The 24,742-nt window shown below is 37.6% G+C and overlaps 1 protein-coding gene across 1 annotated transcript in view; it reads left to right on the top strand.

Annotated features, from left to right (window-relative positions):
• Positions 1 to 24,111, top strand: part of LOC127413285 (centromere protein I-like) — a 29,653-nt gene extending 5,542 nt beyond the window's left edge. Inside the window, exons 10-20 of the mRNA XM_051650288.1 lie at positions 4,947 to 5,067; positions 6,812 to 6,906; positions 7,143 to 7,260; positions 8,930 to 8,994; positions 9,260 to 9,369; positions 12,644 to 12,779; positions 13,575 to 13,699; positions 21,351 to 21,399; positions 22,527 to 22,745; positions 23,695 to 23,736; positions 23,871 to 24,111. Coding sequence (XP_051506248.1) covers positions 4,947 to 5,067; positions 6,812 to 6,906; positions 7,143 to 7,260; positions 8,930 to 8,994; positions 9,260 to 9,369; positions 12,644 to 12,779; positions 13,575 to 13,699; positions 21,351 to 21,399; positions 22,527 to 22,745; positions 23,695 to 23,736; positions 23,871 to 23,978 — 1,188 coding nt within the window. The 3' untranslated portion in view covers positions 23,979 to 24,111. The remainder of the gene's footprint in view (positions 1 to 4,946; positions 5,068 to 6,811; positions 6,907 to 7,142; positions 7,261 to 8,929; positions 8,995 to 9,259; positions 9,370 to 12,643; positions 12,780 to 13,574; positions 13,700 to 21,350; positions 21,400 to 22,526; positions 22,746 to 23,694; positions 23,737 to 23,870) is intronic.
• Positions 24,112 to 24,742: the final 631 nt, after the last annotated feature.

Genomic DNA, 24,742 nt, shown 5'->3' with positions numbered 1-24,742 from the left:
TTTTTAACATTTACAAAGAGGTACAAAAACTTTTTTATTGTTCTAAAAATACTTTTAAAAAAAAAAAACATTTATTGAACATTGATTGGATCTGTTTAATGGAATAGTTCACTGAAAAAAATTATTTCATCATTTACTCACCCTTCTCACACACATCTTGAATACAAATATTTTTAGTAGAATATTTCAGCTCTTTTGGTCCATACAATGCAAGTGAATGGGTGCCAAAATTTTGAAGCTCCAAGAATCACATAGGTCAGCATAAAAGTAATCCATAAGACTCCAGTGGATAAATCTGTATGTATGATATATATGTAGAGGGCACCAAGCATGGCTGCTGTGCTGCAAGCTCCGACTCCTGAGACTTTCACCCACTGTTGCACTTGTGTATATGGTTGAGTGACAATAAAGTGATTGGATTTGATTTGTTTTGATCCATATCTTCAGAGTTGATATGAAAGGTGTGGGTGAGAAACAGATCAATATTTTAGTACATTTTTACAATAAAGTCTCCCCCCTGCTCAGTTAATCTCCACTTTCTTTTGTTTTTGGTGATTCTCATTCTTAATGCATACGTCCCCTACTGGGCAGGGAGAAGAATTTCTTGCAAAAATGTTCTTAAAATTAGAGCCCGACCTATACCGATTTTAGAGAGGGAAAATTCATTTTGAGCTGTAATGAAAACGGACCTTTTCTGTGTGGATCGTTCACTGATTTTGCACCAATATGACTATGCAAAGGTACTCAGGCTGCTTTCTTAAATATTTTTATCAAAGAATATTTGACATTATTATTATACATTGTCAACAAATTCTAGAAATGAACACTGAGAAAATAAAGAATAAATAGAAATACAATAAATAGCTTAAACATCAGTACTGTTTAGTATCAGTCAGTTGCTGACCATTAAAATAAAGAATACAAATAAAATAAATAGCTAAATAAACATCAGTACTGTTTAGTATCAGTCAAATGCTGACCATTAAAATAAAGAATAAATAAAAATAAAATAAATAGCTAAACAAACATCAGTACTGTTTAGTATCAGTCAAATGCTTACTATTTTAATACTGCAAGTCAATTATTGGCAGGTTGTAAAACAAGAAGCATTTACACCTGCCGAGATGAGAAAAATAGCTGGCTAACATGATAAACATGAGTGACATGGTTGTCAGGGACAGGGTTAATGTTATATTGAAAAGGGAAAATGTTGGGGTCATTGTTAATTAACTTTCCAGTATGTATTTCACAAACTAGTTAGCAACTTACCGTGAAGACACCGCTGAACTCCGCCCTGTCTGCAGAGCCACCATCAGTTCAGAGTCAGCTCTGTAAACAATGGATTCGGAGTGCGCTCTGCTGGACAAACTACGTAATGACACCAATTCTAAAGCATTGTTTTCTGCATTATATGTTCTGAAAAAAAGTTTTCATATCAGTAAAATATTCACCGATACCGATATAGCTGTGAAAGGCTAATATCGGCCGATATATTGGTCGGGCACTACTTAAAATATTGAACTGTTTCTCACCCACACCTATCATATAAATTCTGAAGATATGTATATAAACACTGGAGTCTTATGGATTACTTTTATTCTGACCTATGTCATTTTTGGAGCTTCAAAATTTTGGCACCCATTCACTTGCATTGTATGGACCAAAAGAGCTGAGGAATTCTTCTAAAAATCTTTGTGATCAAGAGAAGAAAGTAAGTCATACATCTGGGATGGCATAAAGGTGAGTAAATGATGAGAGAATTTTCATTTTTGGGTGAACTATTCCTTTAACACATGACAGGCCAAAATAAAAATAAAAAAAGTCACAATGAAAGATAAATAGAAGATGAAAAAAAATATTGAGAAATAACTAAATATTAAAGCATGATGATTGATGTGAAAAAAATAGTATTTTGTACTCCTAAAACTATTTTTGTCCTTTTGTTTTTGCAGTTAATAACAACAGAACTCTTTATTTTACGTGTTTATACTGTATATAATAGATCACAAATTCATATTATTCATATGTTGAGCAATTCCATGGAAATTTCAACCACATCATAAAAAAATAAAGTTACCAAATGAACAAAATGCCCTTTTAAGTTCTATAGTAGTGTAATGGATAATGCTGTCCAAACCATTAGAGGGAGCCGCTTGCTTGCACAATACTGACTGAATCGCTGACTGTATTCTATTTTTAAGCTTTCAAGATTTAGTAATTATGCAAGACCATATTGTGATTTTAATCTTAATCGTGTAGACTTAATGGATACCATACCAGTGTCTAAGAAGTAAACGTTTGCTGGTTTCAAAACATTTCTGATGGTTTTACCTCTTATATAGGTAAGATCACAACTGTCACATGTGTAACAACAGTTTTTCCTCAAAGTGAGAAAGAAAATGATTATAAATGAAATAGTACATGTTCTTAGGAGGGTCAACCTTTCTACATACTGTGGCTATTATTATTTCTGGATTGTGCATTTGAATTCAGAGTTTTTACAAAGTGTGTTACTAATTAATTATGATTATACGGGGGGGCCTGGGTAGCTCAGCGAGTATTGACGCTGACTACCACCCCTGGAGTCGCGAGTTCGAATCCAGGGTGTGCTGAGTAACTCCAGCCAGGTCTCCTAAGCAACCAAATTGGCCCGGTTGTTAGGGAGGGTAGAGTCACATGGGGTAACCTCCTCGTGGTCGCGATTAGTGGTTCTCACTCTCAATAGAGAGTAGCATGAGCCTCCATATGATGTGAGTCTCCACGGTGTCATGAACACGTGATAAAATGCGTGAATTGACGGTCTTAGAAGCGGAAGCAACTGAGACTTGTCCTCCGCCACCATGATTGAGGTGAGTAACCGCGCCACCACAAGGACCTAGTAAGTAGTGGGAATTGGGCATTCCAAATTGGGAGAAAAGAGGATAATAAAAAATAAAAAAAAATGATTATACCTTGGTCTGTTTGATTACTTGATTCTGATTGGCTGGAATGTGTGCGGTTCAAACCGTTGAATGCACAGGTAGTTCTGGTCAGTTTTAATCACTTTTCGATATTATTGCGGTGTTTGTAACCCGAGCAACATAACATTATTTCCTAACAACTTTCACCAGCATACATAATATAATGGAATTCAGCTTGTTTTGCACAGAGGGTGAGAGAAGGAAATCGTGACCTATTAAATGCGTCTTTCGCTGTCCGGCAAGGCGATGCAAGACAATTTAAACTGTAATGTGTTGTGTATGTTATGTTGCTGTGCTGCATTGCCGCCTATAGCCACTAAACCCAAGTGACCATGGTATAAGCGGGATAATCCACAGCTAGGTGTGCGTTAAACGTTTTTAAATGAACTTCCGCTTCACATCGGGTGCTTCTTTGCCTCCACGTTACGCATTTAAAATAGTATAACACACACCTAGCCATGGATTATCCCTTACATAAACCATAGTTTTTTTCATATCAGCATTTTCATCTTAAAACATATTTGCTGATGCTTTTAATTTGGTCAGTAATTGGCCAATAAATATCAGCGGCCGATACATCAGTGCATCCCTAGCTCATAGCCTTTAGTTTTTCACAGCCGAGCAAAACCGTAGTTCACAGCTTGTATTATGGATTAAAGCAATGAAAACACTATAAAAATTTTGTAAGTTACAGCCACATCTTTTGCAACCTAATGAAGACACTCAGAACATGATTTGCTGCTTGCTCTTGCAAGTAGGCAGGTTGAACTGGGAAGTTCTTATTCTAGAGAGCATTGCATTGGATACAAATTTGTAAACACCCCTGCATGCAAGCAAGGTGAGTCGTCAGGTTTTTTTTTTTTTTTTTTGGGAAAAGAAATACTGTAATTGTATTTATCTGCTAAAAAAGTCATTTTTTGGCTAGATGTTCATTTCCAACAGATGTTAAATTAAAGCCACAAAACCCCAAGTTCCACCATGGCTTATTTATTCATTGCATTAAAGAGAGATCTGCACTGCTCTGGTGTGGCCACTTGGTGGAGCTAAGCCTTTACAAGATTAATGAGTGTGAATTGTGGAGTGAGCCACATCATTTTGGTTGTTTATTATATTTCTGCATAATCTTTCAGAGCAACTGAACTTTACACTGATTTAAATAGATTAGGGAGTATTTTAATTTATAGATTTTTTCCAAAAATGTCAGAGCTGTATAAAATTCATCAACATGTTTATCCCTGTGAGTACTAGACAATATTCTGCAGCACTCTCTCAATTGACTACTCATAAAATGTTTTCAATATCAACAAGCCCCTCGCAATCCTTGACAGATCCACTGAACTGATATAAATCTTAGTAAATCTCTTTTAAAGGTGTGCAGACATTTATGCTACATGCTACACAAAATTTGCCATCCAGTTTGCAGAGCCTCTGTTCCCATCAGTTTGTTCCTAAACCAATTTTGGGTTATTTTAGGTCCTGCAGGAGGGAAGGATAGAGTATGCAATAAGCAGTGGAGTCAGTCATGTGGAAAAAAAGAAATCGTGGCCATGGGGAAGGATCATTGATTGTTCCTGCTGTGGCTCCCCCATCATTAAAACCAGTCGTTTCTCAAATGAACGATCTGCTTGTTAATTACAGAAAGACTCAGCCATATCCATTGTCAATCTGCCACATTTTATTTATTTATTATTTGCAAAAATCCCAAATTGAGAAGCAGCTGTTTGTAGAGTGACAGAGTACAGTGTTGGAAAGTGTATCTGATCATTAGAGAGAATGTAGAATGGTTGAATTGTGCATTTTATCTCAAGTGTTTGTAAGCTGTCAAATTTAGCACAGGTCTCAAAGGCTAACAAAAGTAGGACTGAATTGGTTTATTTGTCAAGTTATTTTGACAGCTCTTGGTTATGATAAAGTGTCTGTATTCTGCATGGATTCAAATTGCATTGCACTTTGGTGCTTAACGCTGAGGTCGTAACTCCTTTTCAGCTGCCTGCCCAGATGGGTTCTCTGCTGGGATCAGCTCTGGCTCTGCACTACCTGGACTGTGTACAGGATGAGTCTGCCTTCCTACGGCTCAACTTTTGGCTTGGACACTCATTGCAAGAGGGTACATTTCCCATACAGTTTTGTATGATTTTGGTTAAAGGGTTTGTGTTACAATGTAAAAATATAAGAGAATTCTAAAAAAAAAAAAGTTGTTTTTTTTTTAATACGCTGGTGGCCAAAAGTTTGGAATAATGTACAGATTTAGCTCTTATGGAAAGAAATTGGTACTTTTATTCTTGGTACTTAAGTGGCATTCAACTGATCACAATGTATAGTCAGGACATTAATAACATGAAAAATTACTATTACAATTTGAAAAACATGTTCAGAACTTCTTAAACTACTTCAAAGAGTTCTCTTCAAAAAAATCCTCCACGTGCAGCAATGTCAGCTTTGCAGATCCTTGGCATTCTAGCTGTCAGTTTGTCCAGATACTCAGGTGACATTTCACCACACACTTCCTGTAGCAGTTGCCATAGATGTGGCTGTCTTGTCGGGCACTTCTCACGCACCTTACAGTCTAGCTGATCCCACAAAAGCTCAATGGGGTTAAGATCCATAACACTCTTTTCCAATTATCTGTTGTCCAATGTCTGTGTTTCTTTGCCCACTCTAACCTTTTCTTTTTGTTTTTCTGTTTCAAAAGTGGCTTTTTCTTTGCAATTCTTCCCATAAGGCCTGCAACCCTGAGTCTTCTCTTTACTGTTGTACATGAAACTGGTGTTCAGCGGGTAGAATTCAATGAAGCTGTCAGCTGAGGACATGTGAGGCGTCTATTTCTCAAACTAGAGACTCTGATGTACTTATCCTCTTGTTTAGTTGTACATCTGGCCTCCCACATCTCTCTGTCCTTGTTAGAGACAGTTGTCCTTTATCTTTGAAGACTGCTGTGTACCTTTGTATGAAATCTTCAGTTTTTTGGCAATTTCAAGCATTGTATAGCCCTCATTCCTCAAAAAAATGATTGACTGACGAGTTTCTAGAGAAAGCTGTTTCTTTTTTCCCATTTCTGACCTAATATTGTCCTGCAGACTGTGGCAACTCAAAAACAAACACAGACGATGTTAAGCTTCATTCAACAAACCAAATAGCTTTCAACTGTGTTTGATATAATGGCAAGTTATTTTCTAGTACCAAATTAGCAATTTAGCATGATTACTCAAGGATAAGGTGTTGGAGTGATGGCTGCTGGAAATGGGGCCTGTCTAGATTTGATGAAAAATGACTTATTTAAAAGAGTGATGGTGCTGTTTTTTTACATCAGTAATGTCCTGACTATACTTTGTGATCAGTTGAATGCCACTTTGGTGAATTAAAGTACCAATTTCCTTCCAAAACAGCAAAATCTGTACATTATTCCAAACTTTTGGCCGCCAGTGTATATATATTCTTATATAATTATGCTTTGCTGTAATTATTTAATCGGCTAGATATCAATTTTTTTTGTAGAGTAAAAGAGACTTGAAAGCCGTAGCCATTCTCATTGAAAGCCATACTCTTGAGTTGGTTCTTTTCAGTGAAGTGGTCAAACAGGTTCACAAATCAGTGATTCATTAGCTAATCGATCGGACTCAAAGTTACTTTTAAAATCCTTATGCTGTAATCACAAACAAACTGATAAGGGCATGAGAAATCACAATCACAAACGAACCAATAATGTCATTGAAAAGTCACAGAAATGTATTTGTCATAAAGTGTGGGAACCCTGCATACCATAATACTGAACCTTATCAGACAGCCTTTATGTTCCCCTGTCAACCTGCAGTAGCTATTTTTCACAGTTTATTCTCCTGTGTTGTGGGCAGAGTTTTTACTGTGTCCTGTGGATGGGAGTTCTGACAACACTTCCGAAGCCTGTCGCTTCCTGAGCACCATCCTCTGCTCACAGCAGTTCCTGCAGGTAAGAGCTAAACATAGAACATACATATTACCCTGTAGGAAATTAGCATTGATAGCATCAAGGGTTGGATCTTCAATATGAGAAACATTTGGCAGTTTATTCTATGAAGCCTAGTGCAGCACATCTATCAATTCTTGCTTCATTCCTCTCGTGTGCTCCTGAAAAATTGCTTCTGTTTGCTCTTCTTGTGAAATCCTCCTGTCGACATACTGACAGGATTTGTGTGTTGTTCTCAGGAGGGATTCTCCAGCACAGAGAGTTTTCTTTATAAGTTCTTGAGTGTGTGGGATGGCTGTCTGCTCCGGCCGCAGATCCTGGATCTTCTCAGTGACATCCCGTTGATGCCCAGCTTCTGTAAGTTTCCATTTTACCTCTGCTGCAGGCTCTGAGTAATACGAGAGCAGAGCACTTTTTCCTTGTAACTTTTTGCAGATGCTGGTTGGAAACAATTGCTGTTAGCTATACAGTAGCACAATAAGCCTTTTCCCTTTAATGATTATGTATTATTAAGGCTGTCAATTTCACATGTTATTAATCATTTAAAAATAACACATTAAAGTTGCATTAATATTTTAATAATTACATTTTCCTAGTATTATATTGATTTCTAAATGCATTTCAGGGTTCCTATGGTCATGGAAAAATCAGAATTAAGAAAACTGTTTTCCAGGCTTGGCAAAATCATGGAAATTTATAAAATCTTATGTCATGGAAATTTCTATTGTGAATACATATTTTTCTAATTTTTCTCTGCATAATATTTCACGAGCTTGATATTGATCTTGTGTAGAGTAAAATCTGCTTGTAAGCCAAAGTAATGTCCAGTTTGTCTGCAAATCGTTCTTTTAGTCTGGTCATTTCAAATAATTATTCAAAACAGTTCACAAATCAGTCTAAATGAATCATTGGCAATCACTCTGAATCAAAATTATTTTAAATATGGATCCAGTAATCTCAGAACCCTGGAAAGGTCCTGGAAATGTCATGGAAATACTTTTGTCACAAAACATGGGAACCGTGCACTTTGTCTAATGTCTATTCAATGCTTTACTCGTCTTTCACAATAATATAATGTCTTTTGAATCATCTTTATTTGGGGCTTTTCTCATCAGACATTGATATATGCGATTTCATTTGATTAATCGGCATATCATGTAAATAATTTGGAAAAAAAAAAATGTATCAATTGGACATAGGATTTTTATGTCTTTAATCAATCACCTTTCATTTTGTCCTGTGGATTTTTGTGGTTAAAGGGATAGTTCATCCAAAAATTTTAATTCTCATAATTTACTCACTTTAATGCCATCCAGGATTTGACTTATTGTTTGACTTTCTTCTGCAGAACACAAAGAAGATTTTTGGAAGATTATCTCAGCTCTGTAGGTCTATTCAATGCAAGTAAATGGTAGCCAGAACTTTGAAACTCCAAAAGCAAATGCAGGCAGCATAAAAGTAATCCATAAAACTTTAGTGGTTTAATCCATGTCTTCCGAAGTGATCCAAATGGTTTTGGATGAGATCAGATCAAAATATAACTCCCTTTTTACTATAAATCTTGACATCAACAGTCTCCTTGGAAATCATGATTACACTTTCTTGTTCTTGACGCATGTGCAGAGCGCTAGGAAGTGTAATCGAGCTTGAAATCATGATCTCAAAGGAGAAATCTCTTTTTGGAGCTTAAAAATTTTGGTCACTGTGGACTTGCATTGTGTGGACCTACAGAGCTCAAATGTTCTTCTAAAAATCTTTGTGTTCTGCAGAAGAATGAAAGTCATACACATCTGGGATGGCCTGAGAGTGAGTAAATGATGAGAGAATTTTCATTTTTGGGTGAACTTTTTCTTTAATGCAGTTAATGCAATGTTATTTGTCCTTTAAAAAACATAACTTGAACCAGGGTCAGTAATAAATGAGTGCTCTGGGTAAAAACGCCATCAAAAGTGCCCTAGACATTTAAAATATGAGAACAAAAATGCTCTTGTAGTGCATTTCTTCAAACCTGTTTCTTTGTGTACAGACATGAAAAAGCTTCTTTTTGAACCACTGAAGCAGCTCTATTTTACCTCCACTGTGTTTTTCAAGGTTTGTATGCATTTTTAATTTCCTTTTCATTTGCCCCCCCCCCACCCCATGTCAGACCCAAGTTGAGCATTAGTGTGTGAGCCAGCTTGCTTAAACAATTCCGACATAAGTGAATTGATCATTCCACATGAGGCCACAGCGTCTTTATATTTCATCTGATGTTGTTTGAGTGCTGTTTTGAGGACACTCACAGTGGTGAAAAGCAGGTTTTGATTTTCTTTTAGTCCTTATATAATTGTGCCATTCTGCATTATCATCATCACAGTGTAGTGTCATTGAGTGTCTGAACAGCATGCTGGTAAAGTGGCTAACATGGCATTCAGTCAGCGCAGTGCAGGGGGGCTTGGACATCAGCCTCAACAGCAACAGCACCATGTGAGTATCCCAAAGCTTTTAAAGGTGTTCTCAGTAATTTTCTTTCCCTCATTAAAAAAGTTTTTTCACCGAGAAATTAATAGTACTTTTGAAAAATGTTTGAAAAACATGTCTGCTCTCAAGAGATAAAGACTCATATCAGTAGCCTAATAAAAGCTGTGTTAATTTACATAGTCGTGTCATACGTGCCTACATGTTAAGATCACATGATCGACCAAATATTTCTCATTCCCCATTAGGGCTGTCACGATTGTGAAATTTGGCAGACGATTAATTGTTAAACAGGTCATTTCTTAAGGTGCTTGTGTGCTTCGTGCATGATGTCAGTTTTACATATTTAACTTCAATGTTTTAAATTAATTAAATTGGATTATATTATATATATATATATATATCAGTAATTATGCAATTGTAAAATATTTCTGTCCTATTTTCTTCACTTCCACACATCATTTTAATGCTCTTTGATTAAACCCATGAGTCCTTCTATTTCTCATGAAGCAAACCTTTGAGATTTAGGGTACGTTTACACGACAATGATGTACTAAAAACGGAAACGTTTTTCCTTTGCGTTTTTGAAAAGTTTAGCTTACAGACGACAACGTTGTCAAAATGATCCCCATTCACACGAATCCGCAAAAACGACTAAAAACACTGTATTATGCGTGCCAGGCCAGTAGTTGACGATATCACTTTGTAAAGAAACACTATGCACCTGCTCTGAGCAGTGAATACAAACAATGAAGATGGCGATCGCTGGTCATTGTAGTGATGCAGTAAATCTACACTTTGCTGGAGAAGCATCAATAAACTCAAAATCTTGAGCAGCACAAACACAGTCCTGTAGTCCGCCATTGTTGTTTTGAATGTCTTGTGCGTTGTTTTGAAGTACTCGCGCGCATGCCTATAGACTGAACTCTCAAGATTATTCAATAAACTCTGCTCATTTTTACCATCACTTCGTCTCCTGCCTTCTGTATTCCCCCTGCTGATTCTTGGGCTGGTAGGAGAGTAAGTTAACATATCAAGCTGTTGATGTTGACTGGTTTTGGATATCAGACAGAACTCTATCTTCTGACGGAGAGAGAGGTCTTGTGTACACTGGATCTCACAAGCATTTTCACTGCCTCAAATGTTTTCATATTCTAAGCATATCATTGAATACTGTACATGGCATCACATCTCTGTCTATAGGCTATATACATAAGCGGTGGGCGAATGAATTGCAGGGTAAAGGTACATCAAATAAAATTATGTAAATAAATAACATTTAAAATACAAATACATTTTTCCCATCTGAATCCATATCTTAATTTCAAGATTTTCAAATTGCAGGTTCTGCCTAATGTACAATGTTCACACTCCATACAAAACACTCCAAATGAGTAAATATTTGATTATTGTTATTTGCACAGACACCAGTATTCATATTGATAATTATACATCTCAAATTGATGCCTATCCATCCAACATTCTTTATATAACACGTAATACGCATGCGCATGACGTCATCGTTTTCACAAATTCGTGTTTTTGTATGTTTACACAGAAACGATAACGGCATCGTTTTCAAAAACTTGCATTTTGAAACCCGTTTTCAAAAGTTTCCGTTTTCAGGCCCGAAAACGCCGCTGTCGTGTAAACGAACAGCCAAAACACACAAGTTTTCAGTTTTTAGTTGAAAACGTCGTGTAAACGGCCCCTTAGTTTCAGCATTTTATAACTCCACAGAAAGAATGCATGCGTGCTTGTCATTAACACTGTCTATGAACCCGCTTTGACCAGGAACATTTGCCATTACACAATCGTCTAATTAAAGTGAAACCGAAGCGCTTTGCGTTCACTATCAAAGTTAATATTTTTGCGGGAGTTTGGCGCGAGCCTCTGCTGCCTGTGTGCGTATGGAACGCTTCACGCGCACTTCCGGTCGACATCCGCGTTACGGCCCAGTGACACTCTGAGTTCAAATGAATAACACAACGCGCAGTTCATGGCATTTCTATATTCGCTTAAAAATTCTCTTATTTGGACATTAAAATATGATTGAAATTAAAAGTGCACAATAATTGCTGTTATCTCAAATAACCACAGTTAGATCAAATAACTGCGATCAGACGATTATTTAATAACAGGCCTGTCCCCTATTTTCTGACACGTTTGCATGCGGAGTAAATTAATCATGGTTGACAGCGAATAGTGCATTTTTACCGTGGCAACAGTAACACAAGACATTTGCATGATGCTGCATCTACACCACTAGGTGTCAGCACAACATAAACAAAAAATTACGATATGCACCTTTAAAGACAATATAAAAATCTAATTGCACTTTACTTAATGTCCTTTGTCCTGTTGTGAATGATTCCTCAGTTATTCTAAAGAGATGTATTTATTTTGTCTCCACCTCTAAACTTTTCTGTTTCTGCTGACAAGGCCATATGGGTGAGAAAAAAATATTAACCAATCATATCAAAGCCAAATATGTTTAACTTTTTACAGTCTAACTGAAATCCTTACGGATAAAATTCAAGTCTCTTCCTACATTATTTCCTACAGAATTTTCTGTTTCACTTGTAAATATATTGCTTTACAGAAGTTGAAGAATGAGTAGCAGATACTGTTGTCTTTAATGTGACTTAAACTTTACAGAGTGCCCTTCGAGTTTTGAATCGCTGTCAAAAACTCATGGGTTGGAAGAAATGTTACCGAAATAATCCAAAGAAATGCAACCACACTTCAGTGATTGTACTCTAAAAGCCTTGCCTGTGGTTTACCACAGTGGGTTTCTTGATATTTTACATTTAAAAGAGTTCAATTAACTTCTGTGGTCAGGCTCCGTCTGAACCTCGTTTTCCCTCAAAGTGCTCTGTCGAATGATGTGTAATGAAGTGCAGTGGGGTTTTATCCCTTGCCTACCATATATTGCTTCAACCTGTCTGCTGGTTTGGTTATTATTTTTTACATTACTTAGATGCACAGCTGAAGGAGAAATTATGAACAAGGGCAAAACCCTATTTGACTCTGTCGGTGTGCCACGCATCATTGCGATACACTCATTATTCCCTTTTCGCTTTGGGTCTCAGTGCTGCAAGATTTGTGTGAGTGCCAAGTGTAGCAAAGTGGCACATCTGGTGTATAGTAGGTGTAATTTAAAACTGTTTTATTGTTCTCTCTTTTTGGTGAGAAATATAATACAGTCTACATGGAAAACTAATGTTATTTTGTGTAAGTTTTCAAAAAATGTGAGTGAAAAGATTTGTGTGTCTCTTCTTAGGACTATGACCTTATCTGGGTTCATGGACTCAGTCATGGAGCTGATACGCTTTGTGGGACTGCTGGCATCTGAGGGACTTCGTCTGGAGAACTGCCATGTTCTGCTCCTCAACCAGACACTTGCCTTCTATGAGACGGTACACTCAGTAATAACTTAATTAATGGAAAACACTTCTTGGCAAAATTACATCTGTTAAAGTTCCTGCCTGAGTTTCACTAAGATACTGTGTGTGCTGTGGATAATCATTTTCTGCCTAGTATACTTAGATGTTTTGTTTAAAGGGGTCAAATCATAAATTTAAAATAATTGTATCTTGTTCCTTGAGGTCCACATATAATAATCTTTTTATGGCCATTTTCTATGCTTTGTCTGACCCTTTGAATTACGGCCACAACCACATTAATCTGTTTTTGTTTGAAAACTCAGTTTTCAGTTACCTAATGTCATCGTTTTCCAAATTATGCAGTAATGGAGAACGTATTCCGAACACTCCATTTTCGAATTGTACAAAACCTTATACACAGCCAGTAACATTACAAGGTTTTTATTAAAAAGGGATTTTAGATTTTTTGAAATTCAAATTGGCATAGAAGCTGTCATGGTGTAAAAGACAAACAAACTTTTATTTCTATCTCAAACTCTTAGTTCTTATGAGTAGTATCTATCCTTATCTTAATCCTCAGGTTTCTGTTTATGATATCAGAAGCCTAAGGATTCCAGAACGAGCCATTTTTGCTTCTTTGTAGACTGGGGAGAAAGTTTTAAGTTCTGAGAGTTACATTGTTTTAACAGTACAATTAACTTCTTTACCTCGAAAGATCAAGAATATTTTGGTTGCTCATGATACATCATCTTTAAATAATACACCAAAAACACTAATTGAATTGTCTTGGTGCTAATAGTGACATTTTCTCTGTGTTCTCATGTCTAGGTGTGTGACATGTTTGTGAAGTACAGCTTGCCTCTGATCATCATGCCTCCGGCTGGCGTTTTCTACCCAGCTCTCTTAGCTACAGACTCTATCAGTGTGGATCGGCTCGGCTACATCATGTACAAGTATGATATGTGAGCTATAAAAAGCTCATTTAGCTATTGTATCACTGTAGTCTTATGCCTCATACTGGAGATTTTCTGCTTCAGATGTTCCAAGCTAAGGTTGGACATCTCAAGGAACAGTTTGTTGTACTTTTGGGTTAGTGAGCCAGGCGAGGGTAAGTTACTCTTGATCGCCTTCAGCAGTTCCCATGGCAATGGGACACGTGTGCTGCTGGCTAATCCAAGGGGAACAGCCTGAACCTTTAGATGCATTACATTGCCTTGGTATAATTCCTGTAAGTAATAGGTGAAATGAAGTAAGAAGATACTTTCATCTGCTTCACCACACAAATTTGTACTGTGCCACTGTAAAGAATTAATAGAAAGGATGGCAGGGGGTTCTGGGTAGCTCAGCAAGTAAAGACGCTGACTACCACACCTGGAGTCGGAAGTTCGAATCCAGGGCGTGCTGAGTGACTCCAGTCAGGCTTCCTAAGCAACCAATTGGCCCGGTTGCTAGGGTGGATAGAGTCACGTTAGGTTAACCTCCTCGTGGTCACTATAATGTGGTTCTTGCGCTCGGTGGGGCACGTGGATGCACTACATGCACTACGTCTCTGCGGTAACGCGCTCAACAAGCCACGTGATAAGATGCGTGGATTGATGGTCTCAGAGGCAACTGAGATTTGTCCTCCACCACCCAGATTGAGGCGAGTCACTACGCCACCACGAGGACCTAGTGCGCATTGGGAATTGGGCATGCCAAATTGGGGAGAAAAAAAAAATTGAAAGGATGGCAGAAGTGCTGGTACTTCGGTACCAAGTCAATTCTGAAATAATAAAAATGTAACTAACTAATAGTTTTAATGGGAGTTGAATTAATTGAGATGCAATTTAGAGGTGCGTTTTTGCATGATGTTAACTTACTGTGCTTAACAGTGAGTAACAGTCAGCACAGTAAAACCGTCTGCAAGAAGTTTTGTCTCTTTAATGCTTTAGGTTTAGTATTTTAAGTGGTGTTACAGCAAGGCTCTGCATCAGCAATACATATCAAGACGAGCTCTGTCGCACATGAAATCGTCTGCTGTGTGTTATTCCCATATTTGTGAGGTGTTTTAAAGGGATAAGTCTTTTACTGATTGTGACACTGCTTAAATAAATAGTTGCAGTAAAAAAATAGGAATGCACCGAGGTACTGGCTTCCAATATTTACAGTTGAAGTTAGAAGTTTACATACACTTAGGTTGAAGTCATAAAATGTTTTAACCACTCCACAGATTTAATATTAGCAAACTATAGTTTTGGCAAGTTGTTTAGGACATCTACATTGTGCATGACAAGTAATTTTTCCAACAATTGTACCAACAGACAGATTGTTTCACTTTTAATTGACTATATCACAATTCCAGTGGGTCAAATGTTTACTTTAGATTAACTGTGCCATTAAGCAGCATGGAAAATTCTAGAAATGATGTCAAGCCTTTAGACAATTAGCCAATTAGCTTCTGATTGGAGGTGTACTGAATTAGAGGTGTACCTATGGATGTATTTAAGGGCTACTTTCAAACTCGGTGCCTCTTAGCTTGACATCATTGGAAAATGAAAAGAAATCAGCCAAGACCTCAGAAAAAAAAATTGTGGACCTCCAAGTCTGGTTCATGCTTGGGAGCAATTTCCAAACACCTGAAGGTACCACGTTCATCTGTACAAACAATAGTATGCAAGTATGAACACCATGGGACCACACAGCCATCATACCGCTCAGGAGGAAGACATTCGGTCTCCTAGAGATGAACGTAGTTTGGTGCAAAAAGTGCAAATCAATCCCAGAACAACAGCAGAGGACCTTGTAATGCTGTAGGAAACAGGTAGACAAGTATCTATATCCACAGTAAAACAAGTCATATATCGACATAACCTGAAAGGCTGCTCAGCAAGGAAGAAGCCAATGCTCCAAACCACCATAAAAAAGACAGACTACAGTTTGCAAGTGCACATGGGGACAAAGATCTTACTTTCTGGAGAAATTTCCTCTGGTCTGATGAACTTAAAATTGAACTTGTTGGCCATAATGACCATCATTATGTTTGGAGGAAAAAGGGTGAGGCTTGCAAGCCTAAGAACACCATCCCAACCGTGAAGCATGGGGGTGGCAGCATCATGTTGTGGGTGTGCTTTGCTGCAGGAGGGACTGGTGCACTTGACAAATAAATGGCATCATGAGCAAGGAAAATGTGGATATACTGAAGCAACATCTCAAGACATCAGCCATGAAGTTAAAGCTCAGTCGCAAATGGGTCTTCCAAATGGACAATGACCCCAAGCATACCTCAAGTTGTGGCAAAATGGCTTAAGGACAACAAAGTCAAGGTATTGGAGTGGCCATCACAAAGCCCTGACCTCAGTCTGATAGAAAATTTGTGGGCAGAACTGAAAAAGCATGCGCGAGCGAGTAGGCCTACAAACCTGACTCAGTTACACCAGTTCTGTCTGGAGGAATGGGCCAAAATTCCAGCAACACATTGTGAGAAGCTTGCTGAAGGCTACCTAAAACATTTGACCCAAGTTTAAAGGCAATGCTACCAAGTACTAACAAATTGTATGTGAACTTCTGACCCTCTGGGAATGTGATGAAAGAAAGAAAAGCTGAAATAAATAATTCTCTCTACTATTATTCTGACATTTCACAATCTTAAAATATAGTGATCCTAACTGACCAAAGAGAGGGAATGTTTTCTACAATTAAATGTCAGGAATTGTGAAAAAAAAGTTTAAATGTCTTTGGCTAAGGTGTATGTAAACTTCTGACTTGAGCTGTATCGGCCAATTATTGATCAAATTAAAATCATCGACATATCGGTAATAAGCATGAAAACGCTGGAATGAGAAACCGATGGTTTATATAATAGTAACACACTTTGTAAAAACTAATGATGTGAATTCAAATGCACAATCCAGAAATAATAATTGCCAAAATATATAGAAGGGCTGGCACTCTTAAGAACATTTAATATAAAAATTTTATATTAACTATTATAAAACTTTCTCAAGTTAATGTGGAAAAACCGCCATAAACGGACATGACCGTTGTGAAAACGGCACTTACCTAAATGCTACACGATGAGGGAAAACTTTAAAAACACTTTGAAACCAGCAGACTTTGACTTCTGAGATATCGGTTTGATATCCATTAATGCTGAACGATTGATTCAATTTCGATTGAAATTGCAATATGGCTTTTCAATTTTTTTAAAAGGCTGCGTTTTAAATTGCAAAACCAGTAGTGCAAAACAATGACGACAACTTTTTTCGTATAAATCATCAGGTTTTCATATTTTATCATTTCATATGCAAAATATTTCAAAATGCTTAAAATATCTGTTCTCTTTTTGGTCAGCTTTAATCTTGGTAAAAGATCTTGCATTTACACTGTTGTTGTTGGAACCCAGGCAACCTGAATAGCTATTATATTATTTGATATTAAAGATGCAATAGAAAAATATTTCTATCCATAATTCTTCATTTTCACACATTCCTTTTAAGGCTCTCCAATTAAACCCACAAGCCCTTATTTCACATGAAGAAAGACCTTTGAGATTCTGTGTTCCTTCATCTGTGTTTCTACACTAAAACAAGCCATTCATTCCCTTATTTGGACTGTAAAACGTGTGGTAAATTGAAAGGGCACAATAATTGCGGTTATCTCAAATAATCGCGGTTTGATCAAATAACTGCAATCAGACGACTTTAATAATCGTGACAGGCCTATCAGTGGAAATTATTTTTAGAACAGTGAAAGCTTTTGTACTTTTTTGTAAATTTAAGTCATTCTGCATTCAGTATGTGCATAAGCGTTTTTTGCTGCTCTGTATTGGAGCCTTTCTTATTTCTTACTTTTCTTTCTTTGATAGTTTTGTGCAATATGATGTTATAGTTATTTAGCCTAGTTATTTGTTGATTATCTATTAGTCACCATGTTAAAGTGCTGCACTTAGTGTCTGTATATCCCTTCAAAAGGCATATAAGTCACGTAAACAGAGTCTTATTATACATAATTATCCTTAACACCGACAAGTCATTCAAACAACTGACCAACTAGTCGATTATGAAAATTGGTAGTTTTGCACATCCCTAAATAATACCAGTCTTTCTACCGTATTGGTAGTTCGAAGTACCAACTCAATTCAGTGCAAGTGAGCTGCCTGATTGACAAGGGCAAGGGACAAGTCTTTAAGTTGTCATCTATAAGACATTAGGTTGAAAATAACCTGGTTTATTCAGGTATCAACATGCATAGGGATTTTCTTCAAACTGATTTGAATTCTCTTTAATTTCTCAATTGAATCATACAAAAGTTCATGCTTCTCTTTTATGATAATAAACTCAGTATAAAAAAAAAACATCCTCACTTTCAACTGCTTTTAAATATTTGTATGAACATAAAAAGATTCAACAACTAAGACATAAACTGAACAAGTTTCACAGACATGTGACTAACAGAAATGGAATAATGTGTCCCTGAACAAAGCTTGTTGAAGGCTACCTAAAACATTTGACCCAAGTTTAAAGGCAATGCTACCAAGTACTAACAAATTGTATGTGAACTTCTGACCCTCTGGGAATGTGATGAAAGAAAGAAAAGCTGAAATAAATAATTCTCTCTACTATTATTCTGACATTTCACAATCTTAAAATATAGTGATCCTAACTGACCAAAGAGAGGGAATGTTTTCTACAATTAAATGTCAGGAATTGTGAAAAAAAAGTTTAAATGTCTTTGGCTAAGGTGTATGTAAACTTCTGACTTGAGCTGTATCGGCCAATTATTGATCAAATTAAAATCATCGACATATAATAAGCATGAAAACGCTGGAATGAGAAACCGATGGTTTATATAATAGTAACACACTTTGTAAAAACTAATGATGTGAATTCAAATGCACAATCCAGAAATAATAATTGCCAAAATATATAGAAGGGCTGGCAAAAAAAAACATCCTCACTTTCAACTGCTTTTAAATATTTGTATGAACATAAAAAGATTCAACAACTAAGACATAAACTGAACAAGTTTCACAGACATGTGACTAACAGAAATGGAATAATGTGTCCCTGAACAAAGGGAGTGTCAAAATCAAAAGTAACAGTCAGTATCTGGTGTGGCCACCAGCTGCATTAAGTACTGCAGTGCATCTCCTCATGGACTGCACCAGATTTGCCAGTTCTTGCAGTGAGATGTTACCCCACTCTTCCACCAAGGCACTTGCAAGTTCCCAGACATTTCTGGGGGGAATGGCCCTAGCCCTCACCCTCCAATCCAACAGGTCCCAGAAGTGCTCAATGGGATTGAGATCCAGGCTCTAAACTGGGCATGGCAGAACTCTGACATTCCTGTCTTGCAGGAAATCATGCACAGAACGAGCAGAATGGTTGGTGGCATTGTCATTCTGGTGGGTCATGTCAGGATGAGTCTGCAGGAAGGGTACCACATGAGAGAGGAGGATGTCTTCCCTGTAACGTACAGTGTTGAGATTGCCTGCAATGACAACAAGCTCAGTCCGATGATGCTGTGACACACCGCCCCAGACGAGGGATGGGCATTTTGGTCATTTTGTCTACTCGAGTACTTGGACTAATTACTTGAGTACTTGTCGAGTACTCGGGGCGATTACGTGTTCAAAACTGTATATATAATAACGTGTCTGACAAACGTCATTGGCTGTTGCATTGTGCCTTGTTGTTCCAGTGTATCGTCTATTCATTATTATAGGCTGTTATAAAATGTTACAAAATGTACAAAAGATTCAAAATATAATGCATCATATTTTAGCATTATGTGAAGATTCGCTGTCCAACTCTGAATGTGCCCAACGCACGTCTGTCTGCTCTTACTTCAGGTTACCGTAGTAATCTTAGTACGCACCAGTTTTTTTAGTGACTGTCTGAACTATTTTCAAATAACAGGAGACGCCATAACCATTGCATTTTTAATATGCGTGTTAAATTGAAGTTCAGTTTGAAGATGCTGCATTGTGTTCCATTTAGCTGCACTGTCTAGCTGTTTGAAACACTCACCTGCTGTAAATGCATTGCTTCAGCGCGTTGAGTCCACTGCCGCACGCGCCTGGTGTGTGTCCCCCCAAATGTTCACTCTTGTGTGGAAAGCCGCGATGCTCTGTATTGTTCTTGCTGTGATTCATGAAGTGTTCTATTCAACTCTGTGTCTGAATTTCCAACTTTCAACTGGGGAAAGTGCAATGGAAGGACACTTTATATTTGACATCTAACTTGGAAACTCGTGCAGAAATTTTCAACTCCCATTTTGTCGAGATGCAGTTGCGTGTTACTTCACGCAGGGCAGGGAGGTTTACTTTTATTAAATAATATCTATTAACGAGTCAAAGTTCTTACATGAAATTACAATAAAATGTGTTTAGCAAACGTTTTGCAGAGACAGGTGTTCAAAACATGGTTAATTACACGCTCTTTTGATTATCGTAACGATAGCATTGCAGTGTTGTATCGGTTTGGTTGCTATTAGTTTCTGACAATCAATGTACCCCTCAAAACCACAATGTAATCAATCTCAAAATTAAAAATAAGCTCCCTTTTTGTTTGTGTATTGTTGTCAGGTAATTGTAACTGAATTTCAAATTAAGTGAAAAGTCACATCATGCTTGATCACCATCGATTATCGTTTTCATGATCGATCATTGCTGCCATGTCAGAGTACCCGAGTATTCGTGCCCATCCCTACCCCATACCATGATGGACCCTCCACCTCCAAATCGATCCCGCTCCAGAGTACAGACCTCGGTGTAACGCTCATTCCTTCGACAAGAAACGCGAGTCCGACCATCACCCCTGGTGACACAAAACCGCGACTTGTCAGTGAAGAACACTTTTTGCCAGTCCTGTCTGGTCCAGCGAAGGTGGGTTTGTGCCCATAGGCGACGTTGTTGCCAGTGATGTCTGGTAAGGACCTGCCTTACAACAGGCCTACAAGCCCTCAGTCCAGCCTCTCTCCGCCTATTTCAGACAGTCTGAGCACTGATGGAGGGATTGTGTGTTCCTGGTGTAACTTGGGCAGTTGTTGTTACCGCCATCCTGTACCTGTCCCGCAGGTGTGATATTCGGATGTACTGATCCTGTGCAGGTGGTGTTACACGTGGTCTGCCACTGCGAGGACGATCAGTTGCCCTTCCTGTCTCCCGGTAGCACTGTCTTAGGCATCTCACAGTATGGACATTGCCATTTATTGCCCTAGCCACATCTGCAGTCCTCATGCCTCCATGCAGCATGTCTAAGGCACGTTCATGCAGATGAGCAGGGACCCTGGACATCTTTCTTTTGGTGTTTTTCAGAGTCAATAGAAAGGTCTCTTTAGTGTCCTAAGTTTTTATAACTGTGACCTTAATTGTCTACCATCTGTAAGCTGTTAGTGTCTTTATGACCGTTCCACAGGTGCATGTTCACTAATTGTTTATGGCTCATGAACAAGCATGGAAAACATTGTTTAAACCCTTTACAATAAAAATCTGTAACGTTTTTTTTGGATTTTTACAAATTTATCTTTAAAATACAGTGTCCTGAAAAAGGGATGTTTCTTTTTTTGCTGAGTTTAGCATATGTTAACTTTATTATTAAAAAGCCTGTTGTTTCCTTTCCTCAGGTATCGGAAGAATTTGTCCTTGGCTAAGAAACAAGAGCAGCAGAGAGAGGTAATGAGTGTCGTAAGCACACATTGAAGTCATAAAGTCAGATGTGTGTGTGCAAGGGTTTTGTTTCTGAATAATTTACTCATAATGGGTAAATTAGAAAGACCTTCAAGCTGTGCTCTAAAAATTTACAATGAAGCTCCTGGAGGCTTTTTCTGTATTCCTCACCTTTCCTGCTGGGGATGAAACAAGAAAGTGGAGTGTTCTAGATTGAATCCCAGTGAGACTAAAGGAGGCCTCAGAACATGGACATGGCACTGACGTAGCAATGATTTGATCACAGCATTATGCCTTTAGGACATGCAAAATATATGGGCTGATGTTTTATTCACTAACAAGGTGGTTCTTGTCTCACACCATCACTCAACTTGGATCCTTTGAGTGGCAACAGATGTTATTTAAAGGAATAGTTCACCGAAAAATAAGAATTTTCATCATTTACTCACCATAATGCCATCCTAGATCAAATGAAGATTTTTAGATGAACATTTCAGCTCTGTAGGTTCTTACAATGCAAGTAAATAATGGCCAGAACTTTGAAGGTCCAAAAAGCATATAACAACAGCACAAAAGTAATCCATAAAACTCCAGTGGTTAAATCCATATCTTCTGAAGCAGTATGATAGGTGTGGGTAAGAAACAGATAAATATTTAAGTCCTCTTTTACTATAAATTCTCCTCTCTGCCCAGTAGGTGCCGATATGCACAGAGAATGCAAATTGCCAAAAACAAAATAAGAATGTGAAAGTGTAGATTTATAGTAAAAAAGGACTTAAAATGTTGATCTGTTTATCACACACCTATCAGATCGCTTCGGAAGACATGGATTTAACCACTGGAGTTTATGCTGCTTTTATATGCTTTTTGGAGCTTCAAAGTTCTGGCCACCATTCACCTTCATTGTATGGACATAGCTGAGATATTCTTCTAAAAATCCTTGTTTGTATTCAGCAGAAGTAAATAGGTCATACACATCTGGGATGGAATGAGGTTGAGTAAATTATGAGAGAATTTAAATGGTCCTGTGGTGTACAAATTAGTTTTAAAGTACAAATATTCTATGTAGTGTCTTAGATAATATGATCTGGTGAGTCTTGACTTAATTCGTTCTTTTTTCATTTATATTACAGCAAACATTTCACCTAAGCAGAAACGCATACAAAGAATTTAATCGTAATCTTCAAGCCATGGTGAACTCCATGTGGAATTCCTGGTGGTGCGTTCCTGGCTCAGACCTCGAGATCGACAAGGATCTAATTTCTCTAAGCAAAGTACCAGAACCCTGGTGTCGTTTCGACCTCATCCACCACCCAGCACTTTTCAGCTACGCCATTGAATTTCATCAGAGGGTGAGTGACACATTCTCACACTGGTGACATTTAAAAGCACAAGATCTCAATGTTACAGTAGGTGGGTTTCCATCCAAATATTTTGATGCACATTTTGAAATAGCGCATAAGAAATCCTGAATGGAAGCACATGATAAACGTTCTAAAATAGTTTATTCACAAAACGATGACATGTTTTGACCACTCGTGCATGTGTTATGAGTGTGCGATAGCTTGATGTGTCTAGCCCACTGAAAGGTCCGACCTTGGCACACAATTCTTTGAACATAGTGCTTGTCTTTCAGAAGTGTTTAACCCACAGCTGGTCGATAAAGCGGGTCCTCACAATCCGCCAGAACAGTTTTGAGAGCTGGTGCTCCCAGGTATGCGGAGACTGGCAGTGTGTGGGCATCGCAGCTATATCAGCCTACATTATATCGGATATTACACTTATTCTGCGGTGTCTCGTGGATGAATTTAATAAAATTAGATACTTGCTCCAATCTTGCAAATAAAACTGTCTCCAAAGCAGGGAGAGGTCATTCAGCTGCTCCATCATGACGAGGCAGCTCCCTCATGATAATCAGCATTACGTAGTGGATTGAAACGTGCAACAATTTGTATTTTTAGAAATGAACTTATTGTGACATTTTGGAAGGAAACCCAGAAACTGATGCTTGACTGTTGTCTCATTCAGAGCAATGGAATGGGCTTCAGCTGTGCAAGCTAATTAGATGATTAGATTACATCAAGTGTAAAGCCTTGTGTCACTTCTGGGGATCCTGCAGCCTCTTTGTATCTTTTATAGAGGATCCATTAATGCTGAATCACATTTTATTATTCATGGAAGCTGTGTGAGTTCATCGTTAATAATAAAAGTACCTTTTTTGGTCCGACTGTAACATTCAGCAGTGTTCCACTGAGATTTAAGTTGAGGGAATAATGAATATTTATGTGTTCTCTTTATCAGTGTTGGCCAGAGAGGAAGGATGTGGATCTTGGTTCCATAAAGGTACTAAAATACATCATCTCCTTTTTAAGTTATTTGACATTTGTCTGTCATGCCTTTTTATTTCTGGTCGTGTTATTTAAATTCATTTCCTGTTGCAATATTCCACACAGTAACTGTATTTGTCATGTTTACAGGCTGGAAAGTACTGGAACTGGTATATGGAGTATCTCTTTAATCAAGGCTTTGATGGCCTCAGCAACTTTATTCAGACCAACACTGGTCGTGGCGGCTCCTCTGAGTAGTCAAGATGACAAGCAGCCCACAGTCAGCCTTGATGCTGGCATGAAGTGCAGGCGTCAGGGGGCCCCACCAAGGCCTTTTGATTTCTCTTCTCTTAAAAGACATGTATATATTTTATCATCATATTCAGTAAGAGGGAAGAGAGGAGCCACCAGTATAATTGTAAATACTTCATTATATACTTTGTAAATGTGCATTTATTACTCATACAATTTAGTTGTTTTCAAGTCTTGTCTAGTGTTCTGTATATTTTTAGCATAATTTTTTTTTGCTTTTTATCACAGAAAACTGTTGTACCTAACAAAAACATTGATTTTTTTTTTTTTTTTTTTTTATACTTGCAGGAAAAAAAAACAATTATGGTTAGTCTCTTCATGACTATAATGCTTTATTGCCATCTACAATACAATTCTCTGTTGCAGGCATTTCAATTTCTCTTTAATTGAAGGATCCACCTGTACAGTCATTGGACTTCATGCTCTAAAATAGACTTGTTTTGGCTGTAAATGAATGCCTGCTAGTTCAGTCTTTGTTAACATTAGACACAACGTGTGCATATTATTTTCAGATATATCCACTGTAAAACAATGAATTTTAAAACAAAGAGCCTGATTGTACAAACTTTTTTTTTTTTTTTTTTTTTTTTTTTTTTTGGTGAAAAATATTGAGAAGTGTTTTACTCTTGTGGATAATGTGCTATTAAAGGGATAGTTCACACAAAAATGAAAATTCTCATTTACTCACCGTCATGCCATCCTAGAAGTGT

This window comes from Myxocyprinus asiaticus, chromosome 22, assembly GCF_019703515.2.
Source record: "Myxocyprinus asiaticus isolate MX2 ecotype Aquarium Trade chromosome 22, UBuf_Myxa_2, whole genome shotgun sequence".
Lineage (NCBI taxonomy): Eukaryota > Metazoa > Chordata > Actinopteri > Cypriniformes > Catostomidae > Myxocyprinus > Myxocyprinus asiaticus.
This window is presented reverse-complemented; position numbering and strand designations above follow the sequence as displayed.